The 14,958-nt window shown below is 39.5% G+C and overlaps 2 protein-coding genes across 5 annotated transcripts; both read left to right on the forward strand.

The window, feature by feature from the left end:
- Positions 1–375: 375 nt before the first annotated feature.
- LOC115736195 (serine carboxypeptidase II-2) lies at positions 376–7,060 on the forward strand. The gene is made up of 10 exons (XM_030667757.2): positions 376–952; positions 1,438–1,542; positions 2,108–2,203; positions 2,303–2,395; positions 2,988–3,073; positions 3,151–3,414; positions 4,552–4,685; positions 5,515–5,610; positions 6,117–6,222; positions 6,728–7,060. Exons 1-10 carry the CDS (start codon positions 682–684, stop codon positions 6,887–6,889), a joined length of 1,413 nt encoding a protein of 470 aa, XP_030523617.1. The 5' UTR covers positions 376–681; the 3' UTR covers positions 6,890–7,060.
- A 3,439-nt stretch (positions 7,061–10,499) lies between these two features.
- LOC115736216 lies at positions 10,500–14,437 on the forward strand. 4 transcript variants are annotated; one of them, XM_030667788.2, is made up of 7 exons: positions 10,500–10,580; positions 11,300–11,370; positions 11,452–11,556; positions 12,037–12,110; positions 12,185–12,288; positions 12,447–12,512; positions 13,893–14,437. In XM_030667788.2, exons 3-7 carry the CDS (start codon positions 11,492–11,494, stop codon positions 14,145–14,147), a joined length of 564 nt encoding a protein of 187 aa, XP_030523648.1. In that variant the 5' UTR covers positions 10,500–10,580; positions 11,300–11,370; positions 11,452–11,491; the 3' UTR covers positions 14,148–14,437. The 4 variants fall into 4 exon arrangements, with proteins under 4 accessions (XP_030523648.1, XP_030523649.1, XP_048133916.1 ...); XM_030667789.2 differs by having other exon boundaries at positions 10,510–10,580; positions 11,456–11,556; XM_048277959.1 differs by lacking the exon at positions 10,500–10,580 and having other exon boundaries at positions 10,812–11,370; positions 11,457–11,556.
- Positions 14,438–14,958: the final 521 nt, after the last annotated feature.

A 14,958-nucleotide genomic window follows, 5' to 3' on the forward strand; every position in this document is an offset into this window, starting at 1 on the left:
GAACACAGAGAGAGAGAGAGAGAGACTTTAGTCTAAAGAAAAAACCAAAGAAGGGCATAAAGCAAGCGAGTTGCTTATTTTCACCTCAAATCACGTGGTCCAATGCAGCTAGCAGTGCTCCTAAGTTTGATTTTTTTTTTTTTTTGTTTTTTGGTCAAAGTGCTCCTAAGTTTGATTAGAAAGCAACCTATGGACCGAAACTCGGCACCGTAACGGAGGAATCATACTTGTCGTCTCCAAGCAACGTGGTCGTCACTTCCCCAACTTATCTCCAATCCAACTAACGTTCCGAAGTTCAGGAGCGCAGTCAACTTCACGAGAGCTTTTTCCTTTGAGTTTTCCATTTATGGGGTTTATTTTTTTGTTGGCAAGGTTATCTCCGTTACAAGTGACGGGAAAAGGGAATGACAGTTCCCTCGAATTACAGGTGTTCACGAAACTGCAAGAAAGTATCACCTTCCCATACCTCGGGGACTCCTATGAACAAACATCCCGCGAATCGAGGGGTCATCCTCTTTGTCTGATTCCTAGGCCAGAGACATGGCGTTGCAGACATTATTACTGCCACTTCCGTCCATCTATTAGCGAAGCAACCACCCAATCACACCGCCGGTTTCTCCTTAAATATCGTTCCTTTTCTTCCCATTCTTCGACATATTCAACGTACTTTCGAGCGAAAAGATGGCCAATCCCAAATGGGGTTTCCTTCTTCTCCTTCATGTCTTCGTCTTTCTCATCAATCTCCAGCTGGGTCTCTCCGAGGAAGACCCGCTTGTGCAGCAGCAGTTGGACAGGGTTCTCGAGCTTCCGGGTCAGAGCTTCAACATCAGCTTCGCCCACTATTCGGGATACGTCACGGTCAATCAAGAATCTGGGAGGGCCTTGTTCTATTGGTTCACTGAGGCCGTCGAGGACCCTGATTCTAAGCCCCTTGTGCTTTGGCTCAATGGAGGTGAAAAATCATTTTCACAGCTTTTTGCATCTATTCTGACTTTCGAGTATCGAATCTTTTGGCTTTTTGCCGCTTTTTAACGAGTCGGTTATCGAATCCTTTGGACTTTACTAATTACGCCGGTTTTGCTGTTTCGGTTGTGTTTTATAACGGTATATGAAATGATTGTTTGCTTTCCTTTCTTTTCACTAATTCCCTTTTTGTTTCTGATTGAGGCTGTCCTGTTTTTCTTTTGCGGTTTTGGACCTTACTCTTTTCCGTGGATGTTAGCTTTAGTTGTCGATATGAGTTAATTCCGCTTGCTTTTTGATGCTTTTGTTCTTTCGGCTACAGTTTGAGCATCTTACCAGTGATCTAACGAGCTTCTTTTTCACATGTTGTGTTGTTTTTTGTTGTACTGTCCGAATCTTTTGTTATTTTTGGCTTCATAAAGCTGGCTTTTCCAAAGAGGCTTTCTCTTCTAAGCTCCAGATGGGTTATTGCAGGGCCTGGGTGCTCGTCAATCGCTTATGGGGAGGCAGAGGAAATAGGCCCTTTCCATATCAAGCCGGATTTGAGCCTCTATCTCAATCCTTACTCTTGGAATCAAGGTAGCTAATACCTCGTCATTATGCTAAATTGTTCGGTTATGACTTATGAGTTCATTTTTAACTGTTGCTTTGTTGTTCCCTTTTACCCATTATGAACATGGTTCGGAATTCCCACTATGCTACCTCAAGTTCTGTTTTTTTTGTTTCGTTGTCTTATTATTTGATTGTTCCGGCGTTCTGTTGTGATTGTTACGGTGTTCCGTTGTCTCATTATTTGATTGTTATGGTGTTCGAAATTCAATTGGCTAATTGTGTCCACATTGGATTCACAAACTTCTGAGTGCTCTATGTATTTCAGAAATCAATTATCTCCTGCTGTAAGAGGCTGCTTATTTAATGAACTCAGTTTTCTGCTTCTATCTCCCATTTAACGTCTTCAGTCTCCTTTCTTCTCGGAGAATTTTGTGGGTGAAAGATCACATGGATAAACTGTCTAAATAAAAGTCTGGTAGAAAAGTAGAAAAGGCCAACTGGTCATTGTATGTCCAGTGTATATATTGATGTGGTGGAACTCTAAATTCATCTTAGTTTACAACCTCATCTGACTGCATTACCATACCTGCAGTTGCCAACTTGTTGTTTCTTGATTCACCCGTTGGTGTTGGTTTTTCCTACTCCAATACGTCCTCTGATTTGCTGAACAATGGAGACAAAAGGACTGGTACTATAATAGTTCTTTTCCAGTAATTGTTTTCCAACCTTCTTGTTCTTACCCATGACTTCCTCACATTTCAATTTGTTGACATCACATTGTTTTCAGCTGAGGATTCACTAGCGTTTCTACTCAAGTGGTTTGAGCGCTTTCCGCAGTTTAAAGGGAGGGAATTTTATATTACAGGAGAGAGCTATGGAGGTACGAATTGTGCTTATTGCTGTATCAGTTCAATGCAGATTAGCCAAAAACATCTTCTTTAGATGATTTGGATAAAAACCCGGCTTTTTGCTTAGCTTTTCTTCTTTGTATGGAGCATGTTCTATCTGGATGAGATGAACTTGGGCTTTCATCCTGATTTACTGCATCACTATTTTCTATGGTAGCGAATTTCTGCTGTGCCCTTTGTTGTATTAAATGAATCAAATCTGATTGTCTGATTTTCTGGTTGAACCTAGTATACCATGTCTCGAAAAGTCCTATTTGACCTTTTAATATATGTATGTCCACATGAGGGCTCGGCCATGCTTGCTAATTTTATCCAGGCTCTTTCAATGTTCTTTCTTCTGGCTTCTATCGAGTAGAAAAACTAGCATGTGGGTTTTTATCACGTTCCGCTACTCATATAGAAAGATGAAATGTCCTACAATTATTATTTGAATGTGTAGTTTCTGCATTCATAGGCATAGTGCCAGTCATATGTACACCTTATGGTTAAAGTGGAGGTTTTCCTTTACTATTGCACTTTGATATGTCATAAAGATGCACAAATACTGACTGGCTAGGATTGCAGGTCACTATGTTCCTCAATTGAGTAAAGCCATTGTGAAGTACAACAAAGCATCTGGTGAAAATGTTATCAATCTGAAAGGCTATATGGTATGTGCCTGTCTTTTAGGAGGAAAACATTACTGCATGTTTGATGTTCATTAACTGAGAATATGTCCCTAATGCAGGTGGGAAATGCTCTAACTGATGACTTCCACGATCATCTTGGGGTCTTCCAATTTATGTGGTCAACTGGTTTGATTTCTGATCAGACATTCAAGCTGCTGAATGTTCTCTGTGATTTTCAGTCTTTTATACACACCTCAAGTGCTTGTGACAAAGTTCTAGACATAGCTAGTGACGAACTCGGAGATATCGATCCATACAGCATATACACGCCCCTTTGCCCTGTTAATGGAAGCCAGTCAAACCGCCTTCGCAAAAGAATGAAAGTGAGTTCATATTCTTTCAACAACAGCAAACTTTACCTCTTTTCTCAATGTTCATGATATGTCTGTAAATCCAAGTTCTACACCAGACCTTCTCCATGGCTATTAAGGTAACAATTTTAGTATTCATAGTAATAATTTGAACTGGTTGGTTGACTGGTTCTGTCACCTGGCTGGTTTTTAAAACATCGGTTCTTCCGTAGTGGTTGGGTGGATTAACATAGTTACTGGCAATGGAGGGATTTTACTGCATAGTATTGGACAGTCTTGCTAGTAGGAACTGGAACTAAAATAGTTGCATGAGCTCTCCCTTCTACTGCTTCTCTATATTACCTTAAGTAAACACTACTTGATGATAGATGGATATGAGTAGTAGGGTGCTTCCAATAGACATATTATAGCAGGTGATTGTCTACACAATTCCTTTCCAGGGGAAGATTTCCAAAACTCCTGTTATAAAGATCATCTGGACTAGCACTTGCAATAAATAAATACTAAATTTCCCTTTGCATAATTTTCACCTGTCTATGCAAGTGGGGAAGAGCTATCTGAGATTCTCCAGAGCTGTTCTATTCAACAGGTGATCAAGTGTCACGGGTTTGATTGATATCAGCAAGTCTCCTGTTATACGCTGACTAGGTAGATACAACAATCATGCAAAGCTAATGTAACATCGAATTGTCTCCTTTTGATTAGTTTTCATTTGAAAATATGGTCGTTTACTTAGTAATGTCAGCTGTTCACACTTTCTTCCCCTGATTTGAACGGAAGAATTCGGGGTACGGTGACAGCAAAAGTTAGATAGCATTTTCACAGGGATTCCAATCTTTTGCTTTTGTCTGATGATGCTTCCAGTAATCTATTCCTTTATCACATGTTAACCTTGTGATATACAATTATCCAAGCTTTTGTCAAGATGTCTCTACCCCATTTTGTGTGGTGGTCTTGAAATGCACTGTATGACCAGTTTGCATAGCGTACACTGGTATATGCTTTGCACGATAACTTCACTGCCATCTACTTGTAGAGCTGAACTGGTTCTTAATAGCGTAAGTTGAACAGAATGATAGTACTTTGCTCTAAAATAGAATTATGTTTTTCTATATGCTTTCTGGGTGACCTTGAAAAATAATGTCTAAGGTGATTGGTCGTGTCAACGAGCAATACGATCCTTGCACGGAGAAGCACTCGGTTGCATACTTCAACCATGCTGAGGTTCAGAAGGCGCTTCATGTTAACAAGGAATTTGCGCCACCTAAATGGGACACTTGCAGGTATAGATCATTCAGTGTAACTCGTAAATACTCGGGCTTGATCACCTGTATTGAATCTTCATTAATGCATACAAGCGATAAGTCCCATTGAATTATTAGCCACATAGCTTCTGGTTGACAAATCAATGGAAAGAAATCAACCTACTTTCCCTTAAAGGACTGGCCAAAATTTTAGCCACCAATGGTACAGAATAGTATCTATTGCCATTAGTCATTACCCTTTGTAATGATCAAGAATACATAAGGAACAAAAGAAGGTAGAACAATGAGCTAGGAGTATGGGATTTTGTGGTTGTTCTATCCTTCAGGTGCATAATTCTATGAAATGTTTACTGAGAGTACTAGTTCAAGATCTTCAATGCATTGAGAAATGTACGTGTCATTTCGATGCATCTTCGGCTGTACATGATGTCCATTACATAACTGAATGCAAGCATCAGTGTTGCGAAGTTTTGCTTTGCTTACCTCTACAAAAGGGTGATGCATAATTAGCAGCAATTCTTATCTTCTGTCATTCAAAACAAGAAATCACGGTACCGATTGGGGTCCTAGCAGAGCTATCTTTTAAAGTAGGTTCACATGGGAATAAATGTCCATCCTGAGCGAGATCAAAGAAGTCTTGGTCTTTTCCACACATTGTCCTCCTGTAACAGCCTAGTCTGATGAAAAGTAAAGAGTTGGGTGTTTCACGAGTCAATTCTTTACTTTGGTTTGTACATGTGACACGCACCACTAATAATCGAGTCATCCTTCCTCTCTCTGTTTTGCTTTGTTTTGCTTGGAGGTTATGAGGTATTGCAATCTTTCACTGCAACTTTGTAATCTGCAGTGATTTAATAAATGAGAATTGGAAGGATTCTCCTCGTACAGTGCTGGACATCTACCGTGAGCTTATGCACAAAGGACTTCGCATCTGGATGTTCAGGTATCCCGCAGAGAATGAATAAATGTTATTCTTCTTCCAAATTGACGAAGTGTTAAATTTCAAGTTTTCTAGGAGTTGTATATTACTTAAAACAGCGGCAGTCTTCTTCCTTTTTGGGCTATTGCAAGAGAGGCTGTCCATTTGAACACTCTTCCCAGATATATGTGGGTGTAGGATCACTTATGAGGCAAACGTACAGGATGATTTACCAATTATGTACCTTACGATACAACCATATGGAAGGGAAAATCTAGCTTCCCTTATTTAGGGTTGGGCCATTCATAATATTAATTTGGATCCTTGGAGCTGTTGGTACAAGGATGTTTAGACAAAGGCTTTAATGTTAGTGTTAATAGGTGTCATGTTCATCCTGTGTTTACATTTTGATACCCTGGTCTATCATTGTGGTCACATCCAGATGATACCAGATTTTCTCATATTGCACAATACACAAAGTTAGCGACAATGTTGTTTTCTTACTTCATCCATCTCTTTTCCTATGACAGTGGTGATACGGATGCTATCATCCCCGTCACATCCACCCGGTACACGATAGATTCTTTAAAGCTTCCAACTGTGAAGCCTTTTCGCGCTTGGTATGATGATGGAAAGGTAAATTTCTATGGTTCCCTCTCTCTCTCTCTCTCTCCCTCTCTCCATTATGTCTTGCTAAATCAGGAAGCACGCTTTCCATTTATAGAAAGGAAAAATTAGAGAGCCTCTTGGGATCCGGCAATGTTAAGGGTGACATTGATCAAATCGGGCCGTCCAAATCAAAATGGACGGCCTGATTTGATCCATGTCACCTCTTCAAAATTTTTAAAAATTCTCGTCCAAAATTCCTCGCCCCCCCACCCCCCGTTTCGCATTGTTGCACTTTGTAAATTGCAGATACCTGTTTATTATGAAGTACATAATTTGCCCCTCTCAAAATTGCTTATTATTCATTCCAAGGCGAACCGCTAAGGCATTTTTCTTGTCAGCAACATTAGGTTCTTTCAAACTGGGGCAATGCCTACTTAACATAATTTTCGTGAAAGATGTCGGAGCCATTTAGCATTTGTGTAATCAATGGCAAAGCTGTAATCTTGGGTAAAAACATGATTTGTTCTTGCAGGTGGGTGGATGGACTCAGGAGTATGAGGGACTCACGTTTGTATCTGTCAGAGGAGCGGGTCACGAAGTCCCTCTTCATAAACCGAAGCTAGCCCTTGCACTCATCAAAGCCTTCTTAGCAGGAACCTCGATGCCGTCACTCGAACTAGTTAGCGATTCTTGAAAGTTCTTATTGTTACTCGCAATTGCACTCTTCCACAGCGAAGTTCTCTATGGGGTTGCAAGTCATTCGATCTCTGCGCACGTATTCATGATGGAGAAAAGCATTCATGTGGGACTTGAAACAAGACCTTGAACTGTAGATGACAAGAATTTCAGGTTGCCCTGTTTCTTTCCCTCTTTAATGGTTTAAGAACATTCAGGTTGTTGAGGGGTACGTAGAATGTTATCGCCTTCATTTTGACATGGCATGCGATGGCTTTTCGCAGCATCGAGGATCGATCTTTTGTTACCATCTAGTCCAGGGGAAAGGCTTTGCTATGCTTTGCCATCATAAGAAATTGTCCTTGGTATAGATCGACTCGTCATGGTCACCATCTCCGATTGTTCAGAATGACACTGTTCTGTACGACGAATCGGAGCTCGTGCTGATTTTTACAAAGCTATTCACTGATTTAGAAAGATAATTTCTCCTCGAATTCGAGTTTCGGCGGCTCCTACCTCTAGACAATTTCCCTATGAAGTTCTTACTGAAAAGAATCACTAGGTTTTCACACGTCTGTGTGCAGGCTTCTGGAGTTCTTTTGGATTTCACAACTATACTACTTGTTCAGTCACTATGGAAAGGGAGAGACCATCCTTCAAAGTCTTTCAGAATGGCTGTTTGCCATGGGCTACTCCATCGAGTAATCAAACTTAGCACACACTAATTACAATGAACATGGCTATTCCACTTAATATCTTCTTGAAAGCTTCTTCCTAATTATATCGCGATAATTAAGATCATACAGTCACTAAAATTGCTCATGAACTACATGATTAATCGACACAACTTAAATGGATTGTTTATACTTATCTCTCAACTCGGTCAACCGTTAGGGGGAAATTGTCCAAAAAATCTTAAACCTATTGCACTTTTGTTAATTCAATTCGAAGCCTTTTAATTTTATCAATTGAGTCATAAGTACTTTAACGTTTTATCAATTGAGTCCATCCGGCCAATTTTGACGAAAATCGCCGACGTGGACCCCGGCCGTCTTATGTGGCACGGTCGGCTAGGTGGAGGCCCGGCTTGCCAGCCACTTCGAGGGAAAAAAGAATAAAAGTTAAAATATTAATTAAAATTGTCTATATCTACGGCGACCGTGCCACATGGGATGGCCGAGATCCATGTCGGCGATTTTCTGTCAAAATCGGCCGGATGGACTCAATTGGCAAAACGTCGAAAGGTCTATTACTCAACTGGTAAAATTAAAAGGTTTATGACTGAATTGGCAATAGTGTAATAGGTTTAGAACATTATGGACAATTTCCCTCTAATTGTTAGAAACATGTCAATACATCATTTCTACATTACTATTTTCAAAGGGTTTTCATGGACAACTTTCCTCAACTGCAAGGGTACTCCACATGGTTCTGATGTACAAAGTGGACGAGCCCCCCTTTAAGAATGGTGATAGATAGCGTAGATTAAACGTTGACATGATTATCTAGCATTACCATAGCGTACAAACAAATGTAATTCGCCAATTAATACACGTATAAGGTTATTTACAAGAATGTTCCATTACATAGGGTTAGTTATCTCAAAAAAAAAAAAATTCCCTTTCTAGTGTGAATTTGAGCATCTAATTAACTTTTTGATGTTGTGTTTGTAATGTTGACTTGCTAATTGCCATCATTTAAAGTTTGAAAGACATCTTTCAACCGCGGGGAGATTTAAAGTGAAACTATAGTCCACGCTCACGCACTTTGCGATCGAGCATGGAACCGTGAGGCAATCTCGATCGTCCTCTATACCTCTGAAATCGAATTTGCTTTAGCACCTTAGCACATCTCAAGAATGACCAGAGACCGATTACTGGGGCCTCATGCAATTGTTGTGTTGAAATTCGAATTTCTGCACCCTTGTGATTGGCGGAGAAGGTTACTGAAAATTTGAAAAAAATGCACCAAATTGATGCAATCTGAGGTTTATTACATAAAATTGATGATGGCAGTCGAAGCATAGTCACCCAAATTGCAAGTGATCTTAAATTGTAGTGGCAAGAAGTACTATGTCTCCCTAACAATTGTATATTTATTAATTAGGCCCAGGTTATTGCTGCACCTTATTTTCTCAGTAAAATATAACTTGCAGTCCTAAAGGCTAAATTAGTGGTAATGAAACATTTGCAAGTAATTCCAATTAATGTTTTTCGGATCTCCACAAATAAGTATAAAACATTTTAAGGGTCTATTGGGACAATGACACATACACAACATTTGGATTCTTGTGAAAATTTTAGAGGAGTTCAAGTTTATGTCAGGTGCTAGAAGCATCGACACTCTTCGGGGAGTCTCCGTGTCCTGTCCGACACTTTTCAACATGCGATCAACACATGGTCGGCGCTCCACACACGACAGAGATAAGCGAGTCTAGTAACCTGACACGCTATTTCGACACGCACGGGGGTCAATTTTAAGCATTCTCAATAAATCTGGAATCAAAATGTAAATTTATCGAAAATGTATATACTTAAGTCATATATCCAAACACCCAAAAATTAATATACCTATCCAGTAAAAAAAAAATTAATCATGAATCCCCAACAGAAGAAAAAGAAGAAACTCACCGCTATGTGTGTGTATATAGTAGTTCCATGAACAATGCTTTGCGGGATTTTTTTTTAAAGTGGAAATGCCATAAAGCCCGAGCCAAGATCCGTGATACGAAAACCAAAATCATAATGAGTAAGAAAAAGATATCATGATGTATGTCGATTACTCCTTGCATCATAGGTGTTGTTGTGTCTTGTAGGAGAAATCGGAACCAAGTCAAGATCTAATTAGCAGCATTGGCAAGGTTAGCTAGTAGGTAGATCGTTTTTTCTTTCGATGGGTGGAACTATCGATTCAATCCAAAGGCTAGAAATTATCTGATCATATGCCGACACAATTACAATTAATACTTAAAAGTTAAATAGTCCTTCTTTGCCTTTGGTTCAATACCTTATGTAGTAAGTCATCGCAAGCTCCTCGCCTTCAGCCATCAAGCCTCGAAGTAAGAAGATTGACTACTGGGATAACGAAGATATGAAAATGTTTAAGATCGATAGGAGATTCCAGGCTAAAAATGCTTAGTAGAGTGCTTGAAGAGCCAAAGGGAATGCGCCAAGTTGTGTTCAAATATGTCGGAATTCTCTATTTTTTTATAAATGACGTGTCAACGTATCGTGTCGCGTGTCGATGTCGATACTACTTAGGTCGGGTGGTGCGTTGGATATGAAATGGAGTGTGACATTCGAGCGTTTGATTTATTTATCCGGTAAACTACAAAATTGTAAAAGGGTTGGCGATTGTTTGGTTGAATTATATAATTTTTTTTATATTGATGTAATGGAATAGCGTGGAGATTAAAAACAAATTTTTGTTTATAATTTTCATGAACTTGTTTTTATTCAAAGCTTAAATTCCACGGCTACAGCTTTAATTGACCATAGGATAATTCACCAAAACATTATTCTCTAGCATTTTTTAAACAACATACCGCCCAAAATTCGTAATGATATGACAAACCACAAAAAAAAAAAAGTAAAAAGAATTTTTTTTTTAACTTCTTATAGCCCGTAAACGTGATCGTTGTGCAGGAAAAACCGCTGATTTCTCAATTGGCGCCTGTGGAACAGGAACACCCACCTCGGACTTCAGCTCCGGTGAGACACTGTTTCTTCCTGTAATCACCACTCGCTTTTGTTCTTCACTCTGTAATCAGCACATACTTCTGCGCTTCGTTTGTTCATTTTCTTCTTTACCTTTTTTCTGAGGCTATGCTCTTCGGACGCGATCATGAATGTGCAACTTTTTTTTGTTGTCCTGTTCAATTTCTTTATTTTTCAAATTTTGGGCGATGTCGAGACGAGGGTGAGTTCTTGATTTTGATCGAATGGGGGTACAAGTGTGACCGTAATGAACTGTGTGTTCCTTCGTGGGTTCTAGAGATTTGGGCGTCTAGCCACATTGAGTGTGCCCTCTTCGTGTTTGATAATATGTCTCAGAGGTCTATACTTTAGTCACGGGTGCATCTTGCGTTACCACTTTGGCAGAGGCTCTTATTTATGAAGGAGAAGAGCAATCCCAGACTTGACTTATATGCCCATACGTGGGTAAGAAGAAGAGAATTCATTTGAGTTTCTCTTCTAGTCCTTTTTTGGCCCTTTTACATAGGATAAAGATGGGATATTGATCCAGTCAATTTGGCGGGAGTTCAATTTCAGGATTCACATTTTCGGTATTCCGTGCAATGGTTTGAATGGGAAACTTTGAAGAATGTGTTGTGGCTGCTGCAAAAGATTCATTTTTCCATCCGTGTCTCCTGCATCTTATTCTTATGTCTAGCACTCTGTCTGACTAATATTATGTGTCATTTGTGCAGGTACCTCCAAAGAGTTTCTCTCGATTCCGTGGACAAAATCTACAGCTGCTCCTTGAGGTCATGATATATTGGTATGAGCAGATAATCGAGCACTTGTATTTGTGTATGCATCTTTTTACGTAGTTGACTCATTTTGTCTTGTGAATCATTAGATAGGAACCAGGTTGAGGACGGTTGAGAGGACACAAACCAATGGTAGTTTCTGGCACTAATCCCCACAACAGGGAAATGGCCATTAGGAGGAGGATGGCCAGCATGTAAGTCTCTCACTCTCTGTCGCCACCTCCCTAACATCCATTCCGCCACGAGATCTGGGCTGCACGCACTAGTTTATAGATTTTACTGCTAAAATGCAGGCAAAGTGTATTACTACTTACTCGTAGTTGTTGCTCATGGCACAAATTAAAGTATTCAGACATCACTTACACAAAGGCGTTCTTTTTTCTAGTTTTGGTGTTTTTATGCTCTAAGTCTAATTCTAACTGTTTTTCTTTCTACTACCTTGGCAATTTCTTGATCTTAGGCAAGGTTTTTAAGATACCCCTGTGCTATTTGTGTCTTACACTTTGATTGCTTTTTTTTTTTTTTTTCCAGAAGTTTCCTGACCTGACATGGAAGAGAAAAATGAACAAATATCCATGTAGGAAGGAAAATAGCCAAAGAAAAAACTGCACAACTGGGCAACTTAAACATAGGGCCAAACGAATTTACTTTGTCTCATTTGCTTTCACTTACAGATTCAATAAAAGAGAAGACGATTTTCCATCCGTGAAAGAGTACAATGACTACTTGGAAGAAGTGGAGGAAATGAGTGAGCTTGTGAATGTTTTTAATTGGATTTCCTCATCTTGTTTCATTGCTGAGTCTGACTATGATACTTTGCAGCATTCAATCTGATTGAAGGAATGGATGTGCCGACTATTGAAGCAAAGATTGCAAAGTACCAGGAAGAAAATGCTGAGCAGATTATGATTAATCGCGCGAAGAAGGTGGCTGTCTCTGCTTTATCTGATATATTGTTTTGGCCATGTTAGTTCAATAGTAATTCAGCTGTTTCAACACTTTCTTTGAGTTTATGCTTTTAAGTCTCAATAGTCGAAGTGTCATGACTTTGCATTTGGTATTCACTGTTGCTATTGCTTAACAGGCTGAAGAGTTTGCTGCAGCGTTGGCTGCAAGCAAGGGGCTGCCTCCCCAAGGTGATCCAGACGGGGTAAGAAAAATGAAAACCTATTGATCACTTTATTATTGTTGGATTCTACTATTATTGCCAAGTCTTTCCAAGTTGATCAATTCCATCATTTATTTGCTCCATGTATATCCTGTATCTTTACATTTACTATATCAGAAAACTTTTGTCTTTATTTTTAAGTTTTGTGAATGGTTATCTGGAGTCACCTATCAATTCATAGTTCTATTGCTTGCTGTGGCGTGTAAAAACTTACATGTACACTTTCTATAAGGAAAAGTGACCTGGGTGCTTCGAAGGAGGTCTCCCTTGATGACATCTTTTGTTTGTCATAGTGTCCTTGAGGCCATGGTTTAGGAAATGACAATGCACAAGTTGTCAAGGATGATCAGATGAGTCAATAATTCCTTAGTCATTAAAGGGAAACATGATGTGGTGCTTTGTGACTATCATGAATCAGGAGTTTTCTAAATTCATTTCTAAGTATTGTCATAAAATAAAGCATGTTGTGTGATCCTGGGATGATAATCTGCAACCTCACGAGTTAGAGGCGTAGAAAAGCTACAACGTTGGAGAAGCCTTATCTCTAGTGTGTTTGCTTTTAGTACAGCCCAAGAATATGGATCTTACTTTTGCATTATATGATCATGCCCTTCACTATTCTCAACCTTCTTTGTTTTTTGTCCTTTTTTTTTTTTTTTTTATGTTCTTAATGATGGTGTAGCAAATTCACGTGAGGAAGTAATACCACTATTAGGTTTCCATTTAGTTGGATGTTGGAACCATTAAAGTTAGCATGAATTGTACTGGGAATGCCTTGCGGTTGTAGTTCTTGTTCTTATTGATCTCGATAGCCAGTGCATAATTTGGATATTTTATTCCTCCACCCCCAGTTCCATTTTTCAAGAGAAGTTCTATAGGATGAGATTCATTGTACGCACATCTATGCATGTGTACATGGATAGATATTGTAATCATGGGATCGAGAATGTCACCAACTACACATGCATTAAGCCAAATCAGAGACTGAAATGATCTAAAGGAATGATAGGGAGCAGGTTAAGGCTATGAATGCTACACTTCCAAAAGAAGAACGATAATCCATCTCTATCTAAGTGGTTGATTGAGGCATTTAGAGGGAGGATGCAAAAATGGCGTACACATGGTATCCATACATCTTAAGAAAGCACTTGATGTGGTCCCTAGAGAAGTTCTTAAAATCACTGGCGTATTCTCTTAGAACTCCTTTGTCAGGAAACTATGGCAGACACCATTGATTGGATAAACCTAGATTACCTTCTGTCTGTATTTTGGTTTACTTTTGATTTTGGATGTTTGTTTTTCCGTGAAATATTAGTTGCAGATCGTATTGTTTGCTTTCTCATGTCTTTAGCCTCCATTCAGGCTCTTAACTCTCAAGCAGGATTGAGTGTTGGGACACAGGGACAATATGCTCCTGCAATTGCTGGAGGACAGCCACGGCCAACTGGCATGGCCCCACAGCCAGTGCCACTTGGGACTGGCCTTGACATCCATGGATACGATGATGAAGAAATGATGAAGCTCCGAGCCGAAAGAGGAGGAAGAGCGGGAGGGTGGAGCATAGAGCTAAGCAAGAAAAGGGCTATTGAAGAAGCATTTGGAAGCATTTGGATATGATTCAGTCAGTTCTGGCACTGTTCTTGTTTGTGTTCGGGAGCATTCTAAGATGGTTCTTAAGAGAGGAAGCCAGAATTGCAATTATTATGATTGATCTGGCTAATAAGTGTTTGCAATTATCTGCATGAAGATCATGTCTTTTTTATTCTTGCATGGAGAGCATTCCGAGCAGCAGCAGCCTTTCTGCTGGCTCTCTTAATGCGACATTGAAGGTGTAAAATTGTTACCTCCTCTTATACAATCATACTTGGAATAGTAACAGGAACTGAATCTCCCTCTCTCTCTCTCTCTCTCTCTCTCTCTCTCTCTCAAATGTATCTGGCCGAACACGCTCTATTGCAGCTAAAGTCTCTTTAGCTGATCTTTAGAAAGAATGAGTGTGATCCCGTTAAAATGTTGTACTAGGTCTCTAAATTAATCAATAGTTGAAGGCTTCAGCTTGCCCTAGGGTTATGTGTGTGAAATTGTTGATGTAGTCGAAGACTTACAAGCGCTTTCCTTGCACGGGAAGGCAATTCTAGGGTTTTACGGGTAAACTTTAAGGTGATTCTATATCTCGGCGGCTCATTGCATGCCATCATGTTTGTTGTAAGTAGTTTGTCTTACCTTGTATCAACGTAAAAAATAAACGTCGCAAAAAAAAAAAAAAAATGCGACCATTGAAGTATGGTTGTTTTAAGAAGGAATGTGATAAGAACATTGATCGTTTTAAGAAGGAATCTGAGCATGTCGGTATGGTTGATTGCAAAGTTGGGCAAGAGTTGATTTTCCTGAATAATTTCCCTCGTGATTCTGTCATGTTACGTCGTCG

The sequence above is a fragment of the Rhodamnia argentea genome, chromosome 4 (genome assembly GCF_020921035.1).
Source record: "Rhodamnia argentea isolate NSW1041297 chromosome 4, ASM2092103v1, whole genome shotgun sequence".
NCBI lineage: Eukaryota > Viridiplantae > Streptophyta > Magnoliopsida > Myrtales > Myrtaceae > Rhodamnia > Rhodamnia argentea.